General features: G+C 42.0%; 1 protein-coding gene across 1 annotated transcript in view; it reads right to left on the bottom strand.

Moving 5' to 3' along the window:
- Positions 1–23,542, bottom strand: part of FAM81B (family with sequence similarity 81 member B) — a 61,345-nt gene extending 37,803 nt beyond the window's left edge. Inside the window, exons 1-4 of the mRNA XM_036310517.1 lie at positions 23,497–23,542; positions 23,046–23,137; positions 16,939–17,036; positions 13,570–13,634 (exon numbers count right to left, since the gene is read on the bottom strand). Of these exons, the coding sequence (XP_036166410.1) occupies positions 13,570–13,634; positions 16,939–17,036; positions 23,046–23,109 (227 nt within the window). The 5' untranslated portion in view covers positions 23,110–23,137; positions 23,497–23,542. The remainder of the gene's footprint in view (positions 1–13,569; positions 13,635–16,938; positions 17,037–23,045; positions 23,138–23,496) is intronic.
- Positions 23,543–24,182: the final 640 nt, after the last annotated feature.

The following is a 24,182-nucleotide window of genomic DNA, read 5'->3' as shown; positions in this document are numbered from 1 at the left end:
CTTATAGCTGTAAGAAATGAGAGCTCAAAGGCAAAGATTAACACATGAATCAGAAGTTCAATGAAGAGTAAAAGGAAAATACAAAAGGTAGGGCTATCTATCTATCTATCTGGCTAAATGACCATCTGACTAGTAACTATGATGCGCAATGACCAACAGGGGGTAGATGCTTTGACCAGTAGCTATGATGTGCACTAAGCACCAGGGGGCAGACACTCAACACAGGAGTTGCCAAGCTGGGGTGACTTGGCAGTGGCAGTTCTTGGGTGATGTACCCCGGAACCAGAGGAGGGAGCCTGATTCTGGGGTGCATCACCCGAGAACCACCTTCTCACAATCCGGGACCCCTTGGGGATGTCAGAGAAAAGGTTTCGGTCCAATCCCCGCAGGCCAGGCCGAGGGACCCCATCTGCCAGAGGGACCCTGCTCACTCTGCAGATGCCCTTCGAACCGCAGAGCCACCCCAGGTGCAGCTGGCCAGGGAGGGACCATGGGACTTTGGCTCCAGGGCCTGTCTGGCCCGTCTTGCCCAGTCCTGCCCCGCCGGCCACCTTCTAATTAATTTCCTTTCAATGTGCACGAATCCGTGCACCAGGGCACTAGTTTAGTAATAAGGTAAAGAGCAGAAGATCCTGATTGCCCCCATTGGCATTAGCATGTTACTCCTTCCTTTCACAGATAAACTTCTTGAAGGACTAGCTACTTTTGTTGTGTCTTTTTTCTTTAATTTAACTTGCTTAGTTTTGTGACCTAGTCTCTGAAGTCATACACCTGCATTTTTGCTTTGGTGTGTTCCTTGGAAGCAGGTCATTAAGTTCGGCTTACACTCTTGGGTAGGGGCAGTGGTAGAATTGGTCTTAACCTTTTAAAAAATGGATTTGTGGACATTTAAAACCAACACTGTCACCATCATGTAAATGGCTTCTGTCTCTAGCTGTTCCTTTCCCTGTACTCCGTTCTCCCTTTGCCATCAGTACAATGTTGCTAGAAAGCAAATCTGGAGTCATTCTGAGGTGAGGGTCTAGGGCCTGAGAAGTGATGGGGGTTCTGTGGGGCTCACAGGACAAACTTGGGGCCCATGGAAAGTGCTGCTGTCCGCCATGGCCAGGTCTACCTGTGACAGCCACAGGGCATCTCTGCTCAGCCCTGTTTGGTTCTTGGGGGATCCTCTTAGCTCCAGCTCCCCAGGAAAAATCAAAGCTTTTAGCAAGCGAGAGCTGAGATCTAGAGTGAACAAGTCAGTAAAGTGAATCTGCCCCTGAAGAACGTGACAGCTGGTGAGGCAGAGCACAGGAAGAAAGGAAATGGGTTCCAGCTCCTGGGGAGTTTAAGTTCCTGGACTCGCCCTGGTCCTGACCAAATTGCTGAACTTGCATGACCACTGTCTCCCATTTTCCCTCCCTCTTCAAACCTCAGAGGTCCTAGAAGTGGGGGAATGAGAAAACGGGGAAACCCCCCTCGGGCAGTGGGCGGTAGTTTATACCGGTGACTGTGGGGAGATGTAGTGGGTACTGTCACATGCCAGGAATGGAGGACTTACTCCCCAGCTTCTGGGAGCACTGTCAGCGGACAGCTCTCAGCTATTAGCCTTCTCTGGAAGCTGCCTTGGTGAAGAAGACACTGTGCCAAAGGCCATGCCCACTTCCTACGGTGGGTCTATCTCAGAACAACTTTGAGGACCATTCCAGCTCCAGAGCTCCTGGGATCAGCTGATACTTTCTTGTATTCCATCACATCACTTTTCTTTCTTCCCAATTGTTTCCCTTCCGTCACTTCCACATGTATGCATCCCAGAGCACTCCATAGTAAACCACTCTCTGCCTCTGAGCCTGTTTCCTGGGCAGCCCAACCTCAGTCAGGTGGGGAAGAGGGGCCACTGTAGTTCTGCTTTTGCTTCTCCCCTTATGGCCTTGGGACAAATTTCAGACTCTGACTAAAATCAGGCAGGGCAGAGACCTGTGTTGGTAAGAAGCTGAGACAATAATAACAACCAATTTGGGGAACAACTGACCTTGGGCTGTTGTTTCTACACTGTTCTACCTCCACATGCCCCAAGGTGGGAAAGCAGCTGCTCACTGGAGCTGACAATACTCCATTGGAGACCAACATCCAGCTGAAATCCCTGGGAGCAAATGAACTCTCAGGCCAGAAAATCAGTACATTTGAGGAGCATAGTGTTTTAAAAAACTGGCCAACAGTGAAACAAGGTACTGGACATCAGATTCCTACAGAAGAGAAATAAAAATATATATACAATAAGAAAATATTAAAAAGGCTAATAAATGTATTAAAAGAAAAGAGAAGATATTAGCAAAATAAAAATAAAAAAACTAAAAAACATAAAAAAGTAAGCCAGTGGAAATATTAGGCATGAAAAACATAATAACTGAAATAAAGAAAAATTAAACATGGGGACAGAGGGATTAGCTGAAGAATAAACTAGAGATTTGGGAGACCAGATGAAGGAAATGTCTGAGGCAGAAAAAGGAATGGTCAAACAGTTTGGAGATAGCAAGGTCAGAGTTTGAAACTCATGTCTGTCTGACTCCAAAATCAAATGTTAACTTATGTCTCATATGTTCCTATCTTTCTAGGAGATAATCATCAGCAGCAGGGGACATAATTTGATTAACAGTACTCATGTGACCTAATAGAGTGGTAGCAGAATGACAGACAGACGTGTCCCCAGGCTCCATATCCACTCTTTCTTCTTCTTTTTTTGGTCTTGGCAGCTATTATCTCCTCTACTTTCCCTCCTAACAAAGACTGCATCCTCCACACATCAGCGAAAGGGGTCTTTCTTAAAATGCAAATGACAGCACTTGCCTACATAAAACCCTCTGATGTCTCACCCATTCTCTGAGAATAAAATCTTTGCCTGTCTTTCCAACCTCATCTCCTCCCACTATTGCCTCCATTCCCATTCATTCAACCACACAGAGGCCCTCTTTCTGTTCCTCACACAACAAGCTAGTTCCAAGCTCAAAGCTTTGGCACCTGCTGTTTCTTCTGCTTGGAAGGCTTTTCTCTGCAGTCACTCCTGGCTGCCTCCTCATTGTGTAGGTCTCACCTCCAATGTCCTCTCCTGAGACAAGCCTTCCCCTCAGTCAGTTTCTATCATAATATCCCATTTCATCCTCTTCATAGCATTTGTCATTACCCAAACTTATCTTCTTTACTTACTTGTGTTTATATTCTTCCCTCCATTACACTAGAATGAAAGCTCCCTTTGGGCAGGCACCCTGACTTGTTCCACAACACTAAAAAGAGTGCCTGACACATAGGTGGTCAGTGAGTATTTGTTGACTGCCTTACTTCTCTAGCTGGACTGTTTGTTCTCTTAAGGCTCAGTTGCTGGAAAATTGGAGGAAAATGGTTTCATAAAGATATGGGTTCTAAGAGCTTCAAGGATTACAGTTTCCTCTCTTAAGCAGCATAAAGTACCTTTGCCTGGGTGAGATTCCTCTTCCCTATCACTTGCACATCTGAGCAATGAAGAAGGCTTTGCTAAGGGGTTTCATTAATCAGATTTGGCTCAAAATGTTCTTCTGGAAAATTACCAAATGGAGCCTCATCTAGATAAAATCCATTCTCTTAAAAACCCCAGCGTGCTGACAGTGCTGCCCTGGATGTATGAGTCACAGGCAGAGGGAGGAGGATGTCGGGCCCTGTTGACGGTGACACATAGCTTAGTGGTGGACTGCAAATTTGCTCATTATTTTTCTTGAGCTAGTGCTTCTTTCTCGCCTCTAGACAATCTGCAGCCTGAATTTTCCAGTGAAAGGGTATTTGATCTTCAGTCTCCAGTTCTATACAGAGACTTGTAAATTATGCTGCATTCCTCTCATTTAGATTTTCTCTGAGGAGTTCCCAGTGTGGCAGACACTGTAGGTTACCTTGCCGATAGTCATCCTTCCCTTCTGCCTGATTTGCTTCATCCTCCTGCCCCCTGTGTCTTTCAAGGGAGGCAAGCTAATCATGATGGTCCTGTTGTTCTGGGTTTAGGTAGGAGTATGTGAAGCAACTCTAGCCAGTGAGACTCCAGGAGAAGCCTGCCTTAGGGCTTCTGGGTAAGGTTTCTTTGCCTTCAAGAAGAGACGCACAGGAGGAAACTGTCCTCTTTGCTGGATGTTGTCATGTCAGTGCTGGATAACTGGAACTCTGAAAGCCACTTGGTCATGAGGGAAAGAGGATGACAGGGAGGAAGGATAGACAACACTTGGGTTCTTGATGATGTTGCTAAACCTTTAAATTAATCAAACTCTAGATTTTTTTGTGTGAACTAATCAATGTCATTACATTTAAGCCATTTTGGTTGGAGTTTGTGTTTTTTTTTTTTTATGTGCAGCTGAAAACACTGTATTTCGAATAACTTACCAATAACAACTTTAGTTGCAATAGAAATATATCAGTTAGTCAGAATTTACTAAATGTCTACACAATATACAGTAGTTTCATCCCTCAAGGAAATTAGTCTAATTCAGTGTTTCTTATAAAGAAACTTGAATTAATATTATGGGAATGGAGGGATGCTCTTAAAATGCAGATTTATTGGCTCCTCCATAGACCTACTAAATCATAATCTTGTGAGTGTGAAGGGGAGAGCAAGAATATGTATTTTAAATAAGCACTACTGCTCTGCTGTCCAGGGTTATGTGCCCTGGCCAGGTGGCTCCAATGGTTGGAGTATTGTCCCATACACCAAAAGGTTGCTGGTTCAATCCCTGGTTGGGCACATGTGGGAGGCAACCGATTGACGTTTCTCTCTCACACTGTTATATCTCTCTCTCCCTCCCTCCCCCCTTCTATAAAAAATAAATAAGTTTTTAGGTGATTCTAATGTATTCTGAAGACTGAACAGCACTGGTGTAAGGCTGGTCATTGTGTGAATCAGTGAATAAAAAAAGGCAGGGTATATAATAAACTGCTGAAGTGTGAAATATGGAATATGAGCTCTCAAATTATATAGACACTAGAAGCCTGGCACATGAAAATTCGTGTACTCAGGAGGTCCCTCAGCCTGGCCTGTGCCCTCTCGAAGTCCAGGACCCCTCGGGGGATGTCCACCTGCCGGCTTAGGCCTACTCCCTGGGGGATCATGCCTAAGCTGTTAGACATCCTTAGCACTGCCATGAGGAGGCTCCCGCTACTACCGCTGAGCTAGCCAGCCATGAGTCAGCTTCTGGCTGAGCAGCGCTCCCCCTGTGGAAGTGCACTGACCTCAAGGCAGCTCCTGTGTTGAGCGTCTGCCCGCTGGTGGTCAGTGTGGATCATAGTGACTGGTAGTTCCCAGTTGTTCAGCCGTTAGGGTCAATTTGCATATTACCCTTTTATTATATAGGATTCAGAAGCAGCCTGGCATGTTGGAAGGCAAGATAGACTGAGGGTAGAATATAGGTTCTACCACTTACCAACCAAGTGTTTCAGTTACTTCATCATAAACCAGGGCCAACAGGGCCTACTTCACTGTATAGTTGTAAATTCTGAGATGACATGTGAGAAGCATGTGCCACACAGCTGTTCTGCTGTCCAAGGTTACGAGGGACCCATGTGCACTCACTGTTCCAGTGTGCTGTTGGCTGGCATCAAGATTGTACTAGAAAGAGATAAGGAAGGAGACCTAAGGCAGCAGAAGGGACAGTGAAGAAGGCATGCCAGTCTGAGGTCCTGCCTGTCATGCTGGTTCAATGTTGTTGCTGTTGGGCACCCTGAAGGCAGCCGCTAAGGAGGGCACACCGAGTGCTATTTGTAAATGTATTTGCCTGCAACCATGAGGACATTAAGTGACATATAAATTCTGGACTGTGGTTATTTCTTTTCCTAAACATTTGTATTATAAAGTTATCTTATTTAAGTGGAGGGTGTTTTGTTCTGAAATTTCTTTTTATACCTAAGATTTACTATTAGTTGGAGTGTTATTACCACTTACTATTGATGCTTAATGAAGCATCTAATGATGCTCTGTTTTGTTCTATCTACATGATTCCTACAAGAGGAACACAGAGCTTATTCCAGGTGTACCGGTTAATAATGGCAGATTTTGTAATCAAAGAAAACACGATTATGTCAAGAGAAACACAAAAAGTGGTTTATTCAAAGTAATGTCCATCGCTAGCTATACATTTCCTCCATCTTTAGGTAATTTGTGGATACTGTCCCAATAGAACTTTTCTTGTTTTGAGGCAAACCATTCAGAGACCCAATTTTCCACTTCTTCATACATTTTGAAGATCTGCTCAGAAAGTGCATGTGCCATCAATCAGAACAAGTGGTAATCTGAAGGAGCAAGGTCTGGTGAATACAGCGGGTGGGTTAATACTTTCCAGGCAAGATCTTTTAATGACTTTAACTGGCTTTGAAGTATGTGATGGTGCGTCATCATGAAGCAAAATTACTTTGCCATGTCTTCTGGCCCATTCTGGTCATTTCACGATCAAAGCGTGGTTCAAATTGATTATTTTTTGTCAGTAGCGATCAGTATTAACAGTTTCACCTGGTTTTAGAAGCTCATAATACACCACACCTTCCTGATCCCACCAAACGCAGAGCATTGTCTTCTTTCTGAAGCGATTTGGCCTTGCAGTCAATGTTGATGGTTGACCTGAATCAACCCATGATTTTGTGCATTTGGGATTCTCAAAATCCACTTTTCATCACCAGTCACAATTTGATGCAAAAAAGACTTTCTTTTGTGCTGGTGAAGCAACATTTTACTGATGACTTTTCGGTTTTCCATTTGTCTTTCGTTCAGTTGACATGGCACCCATTTTCCTTCCTTTAAAATATTTCCCGTTGCTTGTAAATGATTGGAAATTATTTGCTGAGCAACATTTAATCTTTCTGCAAGTTGTTTTTGAGTTTGACACGCATCTTCCTGCAATAATGCTTGTAATTGTTGGTCTTCAAACTTTTTCTGTTGACCTGGACGTTCTTTGTCTTTCACATTGAAATCATCACTTTTAAAGTGATTAAACCAGCGTTCACAAGTATCTTGAGATGGAGCATGTTCACCATAAGCTTCCTGAAATATACAATAACTTTTTCTTCAAAATAAAGTAATGAATTAAAACTTCCCACAAATGCTTTTTTTTGGCACGAAATTCGACATTATTAAGCATAAAAATATCTATAATGTTAACACCTTCAGCAAATTTGACATGTGAAGTTTTGAAGCTTGCTGTCAATACAACAAGCTAGCATACATATCAAATTGCATATATATAACATATGTGTAACTCCATCTATTGAAAAAAAAAAGCACATTATTAACCAGTACACCTGGTATTTCCCCCTATTTCCATTTACCAGAAGAAAAGAGAATGTTGTTTTCCAGTCGGTTTTTCTAAATCAACAACTGGAAGCACACACGTGTGAAGTCTCAGTTTTCTCAGAGAGATTCCCAATGATACCATTGTCCAAATCATCAGATCACCCAAAGGTTAAAACTGAGGCCTTTTGCTGCCCCACAATGTGGCCACTATGATTCTTTCCCAAATAAAAACCATTCACTGCTTCATTCCTTCATATATGTGTTACATCAGTGGGACTTAATATGTAACTTTAACTGTGAAAGGAAACTTAACTGAATATTCCAGACAAGTCCAGATGGAGTTACTAACCACAGGAGGAAGAATTCCTGGGGGACTTTCAGAGAGAGATTTGGGAATTACATAAATCATTGATGATGCAGCTGGCAACTGAATCTGCACAGATTTTCTGCAAACTCTGAATTCTGTTTCTTAGCAGCTCGGTGTGACTTGCACGAGCTGTGCTGTTGCTGGCAGATGCGCCGGTGCATATAGCCTCTCACTTCTTTGCCTGTTCTGTTCTTGCGAATAGAGACTAAATTTACTTAGATGATTCTGAGAACCATTTTGGCAAACCGTAATTCTCAAAATACAAAAATTTGACAATTTAACCCCTTTTCCAGAACACAAAAGGGCATAATAACTTAAGAAAATTTTCATTTTTTTGAGATCTAATATATGATTAGTTACATGAGCAGTGTAGAGTCCTGCCATATATAAAGTCTATATAGTATAAATCTCTATCTATCTATCTATCTATCTATCTATCTATCTATCTATCTATCATCTATCTATCTATCTATCTATCATCTATCATCTTCCTATCATCTATCTCAGTGGTCAGCAGACTGCGGCTCACGAGCCACATGCGGCTCTTTGGCCCCTTGAGTGTGGCTCTTCCACAAAATACCACGTGTGGGCGTGCATGTACAGTGCGATTGAAACTTCGTGGCCCATGCGCAGAAGTCGGTATTTTGTGGAAGAGCCACATTCAAGGAGTCAAAGAGCCGCATGTGGCTCGCGAGCTGCAGTTTGCCGACCACTGATCTATCTAGCTATCTATCTAGAGAGTGTTCCCCAAAATGTATACACACTTAACAGCTGATAGCTCACATGATGGTTCTTTCTTTTCAGATTTATCCCATTGGAATGAATAATTATTCAAAGTGTGTATACATTTTTTGAGACACCCTGTGTGTGTGTGTGTGTGTAGTGAAATCTTACAGAACATTTTGATGCCTTACATATATAATTTAAGTGTGTGTGTGTGTGTGTGTGTGTGTGTGTGTGTGTGTAGCAATGAAATTGAAAATATATTTTAAAAAGTTTCTCCACTGCTTATTTATAACCCCCTGGCAGATGGATTTTGGTGGCTACAGCAGCCTCCATTGCTTAGTTTTACAGAGGGCTGAATGCTCTAGGGAAGTGAGGGAGGCAATTCGTGTTTCTGTGGGTGAAGTCCGGGGGGGAAGTAGACCAAGGTCGGTAGGGTTAGGCCAGGACCAGGATTTGCATGGAAGGGTTTGGGAAGGAGGGGACTCCAAACTGTGGTCAGGCCAGGAGGAGACTGGATAAGGAGACTGATTGGGGGTGTTTTATGGAGAAAAGTTGTGAGGCTAACTCCTCTTGTTCAGTACATTTAAAGTATAAAATTACAGGATTAATGATGTACCTGTTGTGATTTGCTTTCTTATGGAGGCAAGCAGGTTGGCGCGTGTTCCAGAGTCCTGTGTGACAGAGGGCATGTGGACATCTGGGTTTCACTTACAGGTGAAATGAATGTGAACGGCAGCAGCAAATTGTTTTGGTGACTTTTGGAGTTCCTATGGCATTTTGTAGCACTCTTGAGACACTTTCCCATATTATCTTGCTATTGTGGAGGGTGTGTGTTATTTATGTGAGTCTGTAGGGCAAAGGACACTGTAGTTGGAGTCAGAAGACCTGGGTTCAAGTTCTGCTTCTGCCACTGACTACATGGAACCTCTTTTAGGTTTCCCAGAGGAGAGCACCTTGTCGGTCCTATGGAGATAATGACTCCTGCCCTACCCAGTTGGCCCAGGGAATCAATTTATATAAGTGCTTTGTAATGTCTACAAGTTTTATAGACATGCATTCTTATTATAGTTATTAGTAACTAGAGGCCCAACGCACAAAATTCGTGCAAGGCACTTGGCCCTCACAGCCCTGGCTTCATCCGGAAGGTCGTCCGGATGGTCGTTCTGCTGTTCGGCTGTCCAGTCTAATTAGCATATTATGCTTTTACTATTATAGCTTATTATTTGGTGTTATGGGCTGAATTGTCTCCCCCCCCCCCCCCCCGCCATCCCAACAAGATATGTCAAAGTCCTAATGCCTCAGAATGTGATGCAATTTGGAAATAGGGTTGTTGCAGATACTATTAGTTAAGATAAGGTCATACTGGAGTCGCATGGGCCCCTAATGCAAAATGACCAATGTTCTTATAAGAATGGCCATGTGAAGACAGGGACCCACGAGAAGAACACTATGTGAAGACAGAGGTTGGAGTGATGCATCCACAAGCCAAGGAATGCCAGGGGTTGCCAGCTGTCACCAGAAGCCAGGGCAGAGGCTAGAACAGACTCCCCCTAGGTCCTTCAGAAGGAACCAACCCTGCTGACACCTTGTTGGGCTTCTAGCCTCCAGAATGGTGAGGCGATAAGTTTCCGTTGTTTTAAGCCACCCATGTGTGGCACTGTGTTTAGGCAGCCCTAGGAAACGAATACAGACGGTACACGATTTGAGGAGAGTTCCGGAGGAAATATAAGGAATGTATTATTGCACTCTCTTTTTTCTATATAGTGCGTCTAGTCAATATATCACTGTCATAAACACTATTTCTTTGTATCCCCACAACTAACCTGTGGCATAAGTGAAAGTTTTTCAATTTAGGTAAAAACCAAGGCTTAGAAATGATCAGTAACTCAACTGGGAAACATTGTAACCTGCCTCTTTGACTCTCCTATATCACATCAGCTTTGTTTAGACCAATTAGTAGATCTTCCTTTTATATTTGCATTTTTCTCAGATATAAGAGGTATTCATTATTCTGATTTTTATATGTAACTTGCTCCCAGCATTGTTTAATTTTCACCCTCTGCTTGGCCCACATGTCTCATTGGAGTCCTAAGGATCCTCTCTGCTTTAGGGAACCGAGGCTGGCTTCAGCCTGACACGGCAGAGTTCTCACATTGAGCAGAAGCTCTTAGCTGTGGCAAGAGTCCAGAGAGGCTCCTGGGTCAGGGAGGCTGAGCTTCACCTGGGCAGCACCTGCCCTGACTGATTTGGGGGAAGGTGTTGTGAGTAATGGCTTGTTCCTGCAGCCATGCCCTCCCATAGCCAGAGTCTTGCCCTTCACAGATGGGGTCAGTGGGGAGATGCAAGAGAGTGAAGAATAAAGGACAGCAGTATGGCTAATATCAGTGCCTTTGAGGTGCAGCTAAAATGCACTGAGACTAGGGGAGGGACACCCATGGAGGAAGATCAGAAATCCATGACTGCATCACATCTCTGCTCAAAGGAGGGGTTGGAGGTAACATGCCCCACAGTGTGTGTGCAGCTCGTAGGGAGTGTGGATAGAGGAGTGATTAAGAAAATAAGTTTTGAAGTAACATAGGCATAGATTTCTGGGTTATCATCTTGGTTCTATCATATCATTGTGTGACCTTGGGCACATATTTGTCTCCTCTGAACCCGTGTCTTGTCGTCTTCATCTTTAAAACAGTAGCATTATTCACCTCCTAGGGTTATTGTCAGGATTAAATAAGATGATTAACCCTGAGTAAGAGCTATAACAATATATGTGGTCAGTGGGGCCATGGGACTATTCAGTGGGAGAGGGTCCACCAAGTAATAATAAACTAACAACCCAAAGTGCCCCATGTATTCCTTTCTTCATAAGCTGTGTAGGCTATTTTGAGCTTTCTCACGTGGGAGCTAATTGCTCTCAAAGAAGGATATGATATTGCAAAACGAAACCGGAAAGATCTCCAACCTAACATGACTTATCCCATAGAAAGCTCAAACAACAGCGTTTTGTCTTCCTTTCTTGTGTACTGTAATGTGAAATATCCATCTCCATCGTGTAGCAACAAAAGCAATACATCACGGTCTAATAAAATATCTGCCATGGTACTAAGAAGAAGACCTTGACGATGAATACTTTCCAGACCCTGAATGCCATATTCTACCACAAAGAGAATCATTAATCATGGATTATTTTGCCCATTTGACTTACTGATAGTTTTATGTATCTAAATTTTAAATGCCATTCTTTGGATGTCAGCCAGACCTTCATCTTCCCAAAATGTACTATGAGGGAATACCTGAGGTACATACTGGCGAAAGCCCCATGCAGACAGCTCCTCATTACAAAGCAATTTCATTTCCCTCATCAAGTTAGCATCATAGTTCAAGTTTATACTTCTCTCCTTTTAATTCCAGCCCTCTTTGCCTCATTGATGTTTCTGCCACACTACAGGAATGTTCCTGCCTTAGAAACTTTGCTCTTCCTTAAGATGTCCACATGGCCAACTTCCTCATCTGGTCCCTCCTCAAATGTCAACTTCTCAATGAGGCCTACCCTTGTCAGACTTTCTACAATGTGTGTCCCTTCTTCCTGCTAGGACAGAAGCTCCACGAGGGCAGGGATCTTTGTCTCTTTTGTTCACTGATGGCTCTCCAAGTGCCCAGCATAGTGCCTGGCACTTAGTAGATACTCAATAAATATTTGTTAAGTGAATAAATGGTGATAACCAATTTTTGAAGACCAAAGAATCTTAGGGATGGAAGAGACTTATAAATTATTTGATTCAATAGTAATAAAATTTTTAAGGAGTGTCGATTAAAAAATTTAAAAAAAAATTATGGGTGGAATTTGTTTTCCATTCAAAATTAAATCCCATGGGAAAATAATGTATGTTCTTAAATCTTAGCCATTTACTTTACTACATAAAATAATATTTATGAGAAATTGTGGGCAGAGTTGAGAAACAGAAAGTAGAGGCATCTTTCTAATCCGCATCCTGGAAATGAAATCTGGGTCTTATCTTGAATAAAAAAGCCCTGGGGCTCAGGTTGCTCATCATCGACCACTTAAATCCTCACTCCATTTTATAGAGGGAGCAGATTGCCCAGAAAAGAGAAGACCTTTTACTTTTCTCAAGGTCACCTGCTGTTTGATGTATGTTTTTAGAGCCAGAATTATTTTAAAGCTACAGTGGGTCCTAGAGAACTTCTCATCTAACCTCTTCATTTGGCAAATGAAAGCGCCAAAGCCCAGAGACATTGTGGACTGACTGAGGTCACACAAAATCTCAGAAAGCCCAATACTAAATCCCAAGTTCTCTGCAAACATTAACTGGTGTATAAGAATAAATCCTCCTCTGACCAATGGAATGGAAAACAACAAAATTAACAGGCATTGCCTGTTGTGATCTCACCTTTTCAAACTGGAATTCTAGCATCTTTTGGACATTGCACATGTATTAATAGCACGTTATGTTTCCATGTCCCCAGAGTTGTCCCTCTTCTGTAGGCCTCCCCTGGATGAGCTCCAGGTGAGGCACTGTAAACAGCTCAATCAAAATTTTCTGATGATTAATTTAATATATTTCAAATTTTTCTGACTTTTGATCATGAAATGTTAAAAGATTTATTTGGTTTATTTGTAAAGTCATAGTGAACTATGTCAGAACTTGTAGTAGTATGTCACTTATTGCGTATGCTGTATTATCTATCTATCTATCTATCTATCTATCTATCTATCATCTATCTATCGATCTATCTATCTATCTAAAAGCCTAATATGCAAAGTGTCCCCTCGGGAGTTCAACCAGGAGTTTGATCGCTCGCTATGATGTGCACTGACCATTAGGGGGTGGCGCGGAATGAAGGAAAGGCCCAGACAGCAGCTGGCAGCCGGGGAAGGAAGGCCCTGGCTGGCAGCTGACAGCTGCTAGGGACCCTACCTATGCACAAATTTCGTGCACTGGGCCTCTAGTTTCATTCATAAACATGGGAACCTATGCAGGTTATTAAAGAGCAGACAGTAAAATCAGCTTGCTCTGTCAATCAGGAAGGAATAGGATAGAAAGGCTTGTCTTTCTCAGATTGTTTAATGCAGTCTCTTTTAAAAGCAGAGACTAGTTTGGATGAACTAAAGATCTTTTTCAACCCCTTTAGTCTCTAACTGAATCATTAAATACAGTAAGTAGTTAAAACTATTTATAATTTACGGACTTACTTGTCAACATATTCAACTAGATCTGTAGAGTTCTTGGTTGACATTTTGACTGGAGATAATCTTACCTAAAACAAAGGTCATGGCTTTAAAATGTACCATCCGGGAAGTTCCTATATATCTTATCCTTACATAAATTTTTAAATTTTAAACAAAACAAAAACTATAGATCATAGACCATCAGCCCAGTTAATCTTGCACAGGCCCCTTTTGTATTGCTGGAGACTAAAACTAAAGTCAAGTTCTGGGAAGACATCAGGGAGCTGCATTTCACAGATTTGGTATCATAGGAAAAACTTTTGGGAAAGGTCAAAGTCATAGATTATTCTTAGATAAATTTTAAATGAAACATCCTGTGATTATTGGCTGCATTACTAAAGAAGTCCTTACAGAGTGAATTATTCCTGATATGCTGGATTCCAAGGGAAATCAGCTAATTTTCTAAAAAAAAAAAAAAAAAAAAAAAAGCCCATACTAGAAAACCAGTCTATCAAAGTAGTTCTGTTTTCTAATACAGCTGGGTGCCAGTTTATTATAGCCAATGAGAACTAAAAGTCAGAGCACAGTTGCCCAGCCAGTGTGGCTCAGTAGTTGAGCATTGATCTAGGAACCAGGTGATCACAGTTCGAGTCCCAGTCAGGGAACATGCCTGGGGTTGCAGGCTCAATCTCCAGTGTGGGGCGTGCAGGAGGCAGCCAATCAATGATTCTCTCTCATCATTGATGTTTCTCTCTGTCTCTCCCTTTCCTTTCCTCTCTCTGAAATCAAAACATATATTTAAAAAAGTCAGATCACAGTTATGTACATAACTTACTACTAAACATAGTTGACCATATGAATGCTTATCTATATTTAAAAAATGGCATCTCTAGAAAGTTCTATTTGTATTAAAGTTCATAATTTTGCAGCATTTGTTGGAAGAAAGAGGATCAAAATGTACTTATTGTGCTTGCATATGCTATGAAACTGTTTTCAATTCTAATGCTCTTTTATTTTAAGTTTAAGAACGGGACACATTTTTATCTTCATTTTAATAACCTGTCACTGAACTAGATTCAATAGGAGAGAAGAGTGGAATTCCATCTCATTTTAAAACTTAAACAAGATATCTCCCTAGGATATTTTTTCTTGCTTTATGTTATTGTATACTGCGATGGTGAGCAGAATATGTTGAGACCCACATACCGAAATCGTTCGTTTTGCAAATGCTTAAGGAATTACCACTTCTTCTTAATTTAAGGCCTAAGAAACATAATTGGAAATCTAGCTCCTCCAGTGAAACTAAAAATAAAAAATATAAAAAAATAAAAGTCAATTACTGCCCTGACCGGTTTGGCTCAGTGGATGGAGCGTTGGCCTACGGACTGAAGGGTCCCAGGTTTGATTCCGGTCAAGGCCATGTACCCTGGTTGCGGGCACATCCCCAGTGCGGGGTGTGCAGGAGGCGGCTGATTGATGTTTCTCTCTCATCGATGTTTCTAACTCTCTGTCCCTCTCCCTTCCTCTCTGTGGAAAATCAATAAAATTTATATTAAAAAAAAAAGTCAATTACCTACGAAGCTAACAACAGAAAGGCTCTCCTGGCCGGGCGGGGCCTGGCCTGGCAAGCAGAACAGGCTGGAGTCGCCGTGGGCTTTAGACCTCTCCGCATTGCTGAGTGGCACCTGCTGCTCTGAAGCCTGGTCTTTCCCTACAGAAGGAATATAATGATCCACTGGGCCCAGGTCCACATTGTGAAAACCACCCTCACTCCCTAGAGACCACGGCTGGCCTGCTCTCGCTCTTGTGTTCACTGCAGTTTTCTGCTGGAACAGTGCTGGCCTGGGTTCCTCACTTTCTAATGCCAGCTGTTTCCTCCTCCCCTCTCCGCGGCTGCCCCTGGCCTGCAGGGGTCTTGGTATTTCCTCAGCAACTGGCTGGTCCCTATAAGCGCGGCACCTAGCAGCCCTTTGTAAGTGCTTGTGGAATGAGGGAGCAATGATGACTATGTTGTCCGAGGACACTAAATTACTGGGTTGTTGTCGTCCTTTTTCCTTCTCAAGTGAAACAATTGGCTGCGTATGTTTTATTTTTATTTTATTAATTTAAGTCTTCTTTTGAAAACCATAAGTAGCATCCTCTTAACACACCTACAAGTCATACACTTTTAAACAAATGTTAAACCCAATAAAGGAGGAAATTTTTAAGCATATAGAAAAATGAAAGATGCAGAAAAAAAAATGTTTCCACTGACAATTCTGCTTTGAGCACAAGTCATTAACATTATGACATATATATTTCCTCTTTATTTCTGTGCAATTTTTCATATATATAACACAGTAAATTTAATAACTTTGCTAATTGCATATAGGAGTTTCTGTTTCAGCCTGCTTCATCCCTATTCCTACAAGCTAGAATGTAATTACATAAAAATTCTCACAAACAACTTGATGCTTATTATGGGAATTTTTACATGCATCAGTTTTCACCTGTTTCAGAATAATACTTGAAAACGTTGTTGTTCTTTAGGGTTTAATTGCCTATAAAATATGTTCACATATGTCATGTGATTTTATCAAAAGAATAACAGTTATTTTAAGTAACTGAAATCCTTTATTACAGAAAGAATTTAAGATGAATATTTACATAGGTGATGAATCTGAGGATCAGAAGTAATGGACTTATTCAAGATCATATGGGTAATGATAATAATTATATTACAGCTATTGACTGAGTCCTTCCTACATGCTAAACTCTTTACCATAGTGGCCCATTCAAACTCCACTTCTTTGAATGACAGGCATAATTAGCCCATTTCACAGAAAAAGAAACAGAGAGGTTAAGTCATTGCTGAAAGTCACACAGCAAGTGTGTGGTACAGCCATACAAAATATCAGTGCTTAACATTGTGCTAGCTTTCCAGTGCTCTTTCCATCACAAGAAGCTGCACCTGCCGGTCAGGTGTCATGGGAATTAAAAAGCAAAGCCTGAAAACACTTCCTTTTTTTGAATGTTCTTTTTTATTAATGGGGAAGCTATGACAAGTACCAGTAAAAGAAACATTCCATTTGCTGGTCTCTTTTTCATGTTACAGATACCATCTATACCTTCACTTTATCATAGTTTCTTTTGTATCTAACTAAAAAATAATTTTGTTAATTTTTAGCATACATATGAATGTATTCGAAAGTTGAGCCTTTTTTGCTTTTTCAGAGTGTGTTGCCATTAGTCACTTTGTCAAAGCAGAAAAAAACAAACCCAACAGGAAATGTGGGTAGAGTGAAAATAAAAACAACTTTTCCAGGATTCCTTAGAAGTCTCTAAGCAATGCTGAGCTTTAAAGAAGCTGAACAAAATATTCTGTCTTTAATAAGAATAGCTAAAAGTACTTACTTTGTTTTTCTGGTCACTGGTCGAGCCAGGCAAGGGGCCATCAGGTTCATCTGGCTGTTCCTCGGCAGTCGGGGAGACACTTTTGTTTATATCTGTATCTAGGCAACCAGAATTCTGAATCAGATCAGGAACTATAGCACATGCATTTCTGCAGTGGTGATTTTTTAAAAATTGTATTATTGTACGTATGGCAATGGGTAAAGGGAGCCTTCCAATTTGGTTTATACTCCCCTCTTCCCTGCTTACCTACCCCATTCGCCCCATCCCAAGACCCTCCAATCACACCTATAACCAGCTAGAAGAGCTTATCATCTCAGGTACTTCCATTATACATTTAGAAAACTTGGCTGAAATGCACTCATTTAGATCAAACTGTTCTAAAATAATATGGAATGATTTCTCACCCTATTGTGTCCAAACCATCCAATGGTTTTCTTTGGGATTTATTACCTTGTTTATGTATAACATGAAATATAAGTCAGATAGTAAAGTATGAGAAATTCAGAGACCTTGAGTAATCCATGAGATAAATACTTGAACTCATGGTGCTTGATTTCCTGGCTTTATTTTTTTATTGATTTGATACTTTGAGACTTTAAAAAATTTTCTTTGAAAGCCAGAGTATTAAGGAATATTGATTGAATCCTGACTAAAGTCTTTCTATTTCTGGAGTATTTTCCAGGGTGGCTCAGCAGCATTGTGACTGCAGGAAGAATCTGTGATGTCAATGGGGTTGGCCCTCACTCTTAAAGTCCGTAAATTTCTGAAATTTAGGAACTTGAAGGGCCTTCCTTAATGCTCATTGTCATAAAAATCACTGGGTCCTTCACTTCTTTGTCTCATAGGGTGGAATGTGGCCATTTAAAAACTGATATGTCATGCTCTCCTTCTGATTTCACCTTCACAGTTTAGTAAGAGAATAGTTTCCATCAAAGTAGACAAAGAAAATTGGTAGTTACAAAATAGTCAGGGGGTGTAAGTTCAGCATAAGGAATAGTCAATAATGTAATAATTAGGTATGATGCCAAGTGGGTACTTGAATTATCAGGGGAGGGGGAATCACTTTGTAAATAATATAATTATCTAACCACTATGTACACCTGAAACTAATATAAAACACTTTGAATATCCACTGTAACTGAAAAATAAAACAAAATAATGAGCTAGAGGGATTAAAGAAAAAAAAAAGTAGACAAAGAAAACGAATTGCTACAGTACTTCCGAATCTTCCTCTAGTATGCTAGTTAAGGAAGTTAACACTTCTAGGCCACTAGGGGAGTTTCTAAAAGAATGCAGGAATGACAGGTGAGCTGGGACAGGGCTTTAAATAAATTAAACTGTTGAAGGGCATTGTAAGGGAAATTTTGTTCAGTTATTTGACCAAAAAAAGATTTGAATTATTTCAGCTCTGAAATATTTTCTTTAAATGAGTTACTTTTCAAATTATGTTGCTCTGTTTGGCTTGCTCTGAGACTATATGGTGTTTAGGATACTGAATTACAAACTTTTATTCCACAGATAAATACCACCCATAGGTTTTGGCTTCCATGGTATGTCTTCGAGTGTTAAACGAGGCCCTTAAAACTTAAGAAATACAGTATTTAATGATTCTTGAAGCAGTCCAAAAGGCTCATTTAATCATCCTAATAATAATTTAATCAAGTGTCAAGGGAGACTGACACACTTGTGACAGAGAACAGGTGGCTATGGATACCAAGAGAGTGAGACCTTGACTCCTGGTATTTACTTTGGGCAAGATTACCTCTTCAAGTTTCAGTTTTCTCATCTGTAAGGTGAGGTAATAACAGTGATCTCATAAGGTGGTTGATAGGATTCAGTGCAATAATACACGTAAACTTCTCAGCTGAGTACCAGGCCAGGAATCCTCTAAGCTGGATCTATTACTAGTGATTATTTCACAAGGTGGCAATTATCCAAGAAATAGATACAAAGTCTGTGTGAAAAAGGAAAAACTGGATTTGACCTCGCTGAACCACTTTCCTTAAATTCAGCTTCTAATCCATATGATTTGACTAGGAAAATGGACCCAAATGAAATGAGTCTAGCCTGTTTGTCCTTTAAATGGTTGCTTAGTTTTTAACAGAACAGTGCACATAATATATATCAGTATGTACCATTAAATTCCCATCTGCTGGAATGTACATGTTAAAATTCTTTCTGGAAGTCATTGATCTCCAAAGATCATTTCTAATCCAGGCACAACAAGAGTATATGTATGTATATGTGTGTGTGCGCGCGCGTGTGTGTGTGTGTGTGTGTATTCTAAGGCACAAAAACCAATAATGTTTAATTTTGATTTTAAAAACATATTTTATATATAGACATGAAGGATTCATCGTGGTGTACAGTGAAGGGGTTAGTTAGTGTTGAAGGTCAACCAAGACAGAACTGCTGTGTGGTGTTGTACACTACACAACCCTAGGGGGCACCATTCACACAATAACACTAGATTTTCACATTTGTTTCAACAATTTTTCAGGAATATATCAAGAAAATACCTTATTCTAAGAAAGTAGGTATATCAGGACAAGTTTTTGACAAGTGGAAGAAGGGGCACCCATTTCTAATCACGATAAGAGTGTATAGGGGCCAGTGGCACACCCCTCTTTAACTTCTTTTTCTTTCTCTTTTCCTTTTGATGGCCCTTCACACCTGTTGCTCCAAATGGCTTTATGCCATTCTTTCTGGAAAGACCTCCCTTTGACCTGGGAACTCCATAGGGCCTCCCACCTTTTTGTGCTGTTCTAATTGTATCCACTCTAGTTTCCAAGTGAGCTTGATGTGTTTAACAATTGACATTTTAGAAGATATCCCTCATGTTCCACCTCATGATTTTCCTGAGGAAGGCAGTGCAGATGTAAATATCCTGACTTTACAGATAAAAACACAAGGATGTTCAGAGAAGTTAAGGGACTCGCATAAGTAAATGGTGAAAATCTGATCAGATCCCAAGTCTTCCGATCCTCTTTGTGCAACTTCCTTCCAGGGATGCATCATAATGAATTGTGCTAAGGTGCCAGTGTTTGACTTCCATTCAAAAGGGGTGCTCACTGCTCAGTGGGTCCCTAATGCTCCCTAGCACTTACATTTCATTCCCTTGGTCCACCACTCTCCTCCTCTCCTAGCAGACTCTAACCTCAAATTCCTGTCAGCTCCTCTCATCATCATCATCACTCGTAGCTGATGACCTTTCTTTTCTATTTCACCAAGAAAACCGAAGTAATTGGAAGGGAGTTACTACATCTGTGGACCTATATGAATTTGTGTCCATACATTTTGCATCTTCTCTTGTTTCAGAAGATGAACCATCTTTGCTCCTCGTTCAGTCCATCCCAGTTGTCCTTAGGTCCCACTCCCTCTTACGTAATTAGAGACCCCACTGCCTCTTCACCACATTATCTCCATCACCATAACCATACCTTTCCCCCTTCTACCCACCTTAAGGCAGATAACAACCTTCTTTTGATCCTATATACCCTTCAGCTACCCCTCACTTTTTTCCTTTTCTGCGCAGGAAAACTTCCCGAGGGTGTTGTTTGCTCTTCCCAGTTTCTCCCTTTGTTATAGTCTGAATTGTGTCCCTCCCCAGATCCATATGTTGAAGCCCTCACCTGGAATGTGACTGTATTTGGAGATAGGATCTTTAGGAGGCAATTAAGGTTAGGTGAGATTTTAAGAGTGGGGTCCTAATCTTACAGGATTGAGGATTGGTGTCCTTATAAGAAGAAAAAGCAAACTTAATCTCAATCAATCTCTCTCTCTCTCTCTCTCTCTCTCTCTCTCTCTCTCTCTCTCTTTCTCTCTCTTTCTTTCTTTCTCTCTCACACACACACACTGAAGAAAGTGTGAGGACACAGTAAGATGATAGTTGTCTATAAGCCAGAAGGAGGACTCTCACCAGGAACTGAGTCTGTTGGCACCTTGATCTTGGACTTCCCACCTCCAGAACTGTGAGAATACATTTCTGTTGTTTAAGCTACACAGTCTATGGTATTTTTGTTAGAGCAGCCTGAGCTGACTAGAATAGTCTCGAAGCACTAAAATCAGGCTTTCAGTCTCGCTCCTTTCACTCAGACTGCTCTTGGCAAGGTCCCCTGTGACCTCTCTGTTGCCAAATCCAGTGGTCAACTCTCAGCCCCTATCTTACTGCCCCATCAGCAACACCTGACAGAGTTGAGAGCTGGCTTCTGCTTGAAACTTGTTATTTACTTGGCTCCCAGGGCAACATGTCTCCTGTGGCTCTGCTATTCCTTTTCACCGGTTTCTCCTTCATCTCCCTGACCTCTGAGCAGGTGGTCCGTCATCTCAGTCAGCTTCAAGCTTTCTCAGAAGTCCTGTGTGCTGGGAACCCTCAGCCCCAGGCAAACCAGCAGAGCTGCTCACTCTACCTCTGAGTGTTTCAGTGCTTACCCTTTCCCCCAAAGCTGTTCTCCATACAGCCTTTCCCACAGCAGTAAATGACAACAGCCCTTCTCCAGTTGCTCAGGCCCCAGACCTTAGAGTTCTTCCTCATGCCTCTTGTGCTCTCTTACGCTACCTGTTGGCCAGACTTTCAAAATATATTCAGAGTGGGTCATCTCTCACCACCTTCTCTGCTGCCACACTGGTCCAAGCTACCATTATTTCTCCCTTGGATGATTGCAATAGCTTTTGAAAACTAGTCTTCTGTCAAACTTTCCCCCCATCAGTTATTCTCAACAAAATAACCAGGGATGTTGTCAATGTGAATAAAACTCACCAGCTCAAAATTCTTCAACAATTTCCATCTTATAAAGGACTAGAGGCCTGGTGCATGAAATTTGTGCACTCAGCGGGGGGTAGGAGGGTGGGGAGGGGTGGGATCCCTCAGCCCAGCCTGCATCCTCTCGCAGTCCCGGAGCCCTCAGGAATGTCCGACTAATGGCTTAGGCCTTCAGTTGGACATCCTTAGGGCTGCCGTGGAGGCAGGAGAGGCTCCCGCCAATACCGCTGCGCTTGCCTGCCGTAAGCCTGGCTTCTGGCTGAGCGGCGCTCCCCCTGTGGGAGGACACTGACCACCAGGGGGAAGCTCCTGCATTGAGCATCTGCCCCCGGTGGTCAGTGCGTGTCATAGCGACTGGTCATTCTGCCGTTTAGTCAATTTGCATATTAGCCTTTTCTTATAAAGGATAACGTGTTTCTAAAATCTACAAAAGCTTTCTGAGGCCCAGGAAATGGGTCCGCTCAGAGCCATCTGACCTCATCTCCTATGGCTCTCCCTTGCCTGCTGTCCTCCAGCCGCAAAGGCCACCTTGGTACTGGGGAGATACTGGCAGGCCTTGCCTCAGGGCCTTTAATCTTGCTATTGCCTCTGCTTAACTGCACTTTCTCTGGGTAGTCCCTCTGCTCACTTCCGTTAGTCCTTCTGGTCTTTATTTAAACATCACTTTCTCAAAGAGGTCTTGCAGGGCTATCTACAATTACAGCTTCCTTTTATATTCACACACTTCCTAGTACTATTTCCTACTGTATTTCCCTCTTAGCATTTATCTAATATGTATTTATTTTTCTTACTAAATGTTTCCCCTGTTGGAATCTAAGCTCCACAGGGCAGACCTTTTTGTCTACTTTGTTCACGGCTCTGCCCCCATGCCTACAACTGTGCCTGGCACAGGATAAGTGCTCAATAAGCATTTGTTAAATGAATGAGTAGGTGATGTCCATAAAGATGTGTAGACAAAATTCTACACATCAGAAGCACAGGTGACTTCTCTCTGGGGTTAGATGGGCGAATGTGACATGAGTTGTGAAGGAGTGGGCACTTTATTTGGACCTTGGAAAATATATTAGTCCATAACACCCAGGTGGCACTCAGGGTAATTTGACTTTTCTCTCCCCCCATAACAACCCTGAGGATACTTCCAGGCGTTCTTACTGCTTCGGACCCTCCACTGACACTTAGAAAGGCCCTTCTCTCCACCAGAAAATATTTATTATCTTACTCTCTTCCTGTCTGACTTTTAGCCAGTGGTCCATTAAAAAAGATCTGACGTCGGCATGGACTTCACACCCACAAAGGATGCTGCTGTAGTCCAGGCATTTCAAACATCAGTATGTCTAACACTTACCTGGAGAGTTTCTTGAACTGCAGATTCTTAGTCCCCTCTCCCACGAGTTTCTAAACAAGCTCATTTTGATCCAGAGACCAAAGGACCACACACTGAACAACGAAGAGGAAAGAATTTGTAAGGGTGGCATCCCTGAAGGCCCACAGCGAACGTAATTTTGGTCAGGGTCCTCTTTGGTGTTCCTCAAATTGCTACTGTCTTCCTATAAACAATCATCTGTTTGTCTGTCTGCCCACCCATCCATCCAGCACCCAGCCATCCAGCCGTGTCTCAGTGTCTTAGATTCCATGCGGATGTGAATTTTCCCACAGGGTAGCAGTGCTGGAGGAGCTTTCTCCTTTCAAACCACCTCCTCTCTCCTAATTGCCATCGGCACCTCCCCCAAAGCCAAACCGCAGCCTACGGGCAGTCTCTCCTAAGGTGCCAAGCAGCAATTTGCAGCCATTCCTACCTTGTGTTTATACCTAGCTGCTCCTCCTCCTCCACTGTCAGCCGGCTCTGTTTCCATTCTCTCCTTCCCTGTTACCACTTCTCTCTCTATCACCTCTGTACAAACAGCCTGTCCCCAGACACCTAATTGTAGCCAAGCTACTGTGGTGAATTCCCACCTCCCTTAGCTGTGTTGTGTTTCCTGCCTCCCACACCCACTGCTCTTTATCTGGCTTTGGTTAATGTCAGCCAAATACATTGACTAACCAAATTAAGAAGAGCGATGCATTAAAATATAATAACGTTGATAATTTACAATGAAATAAAATGCCGAAGGAAAAAATACACAGTAGAAAGGTGGACCCACCTTTGAACACAGTCTGTCATGCATATCCATATGGGCAAAGTCCAAAATAAGCAAAATACAACAACTAACAACACTGACAAAATTCCACCTGGCAGATAATACCATACAACGGTAGGTAAGCTAATAATTCAAAGACAATGACAATTCCAGTAGAGATTGATCGTGTTGCCACCAGATATAAGAGCCATGAGATTCTGTGGAGGCAATAAAAGCTTGTGCTTGTTAAATTAGTTCACAGAGTCTCTATGCTACTGGCAGCAGAAATATTTATTTTAGCTGTTCCCGTCCCATGACTTATTTCCCTCATTTCTCTGCAAAAGTCTCTTCTGCTGTGGGGAGGT

The sequence above is a fragment of the Myotis myotis genome, unplaced genomic scaffold (assembly GCF_014108235.1).
Source record: "Myotis myotis isolate mMyoMyo1 unplaced genomic scaffold, mMyoMyo1.p scaffold_m19_p_5, whole genome shotgun sequence".
Classification (NCBI taxonomy): Eukaryota; Metazoa; Chordata; class Mammalia; order Chiroptera; family Vespertilionidae; genus Myotis; species Myotis myotis.
This window is presented reverse-complemented; position numbering and strand designations above follow the sequence as displayed.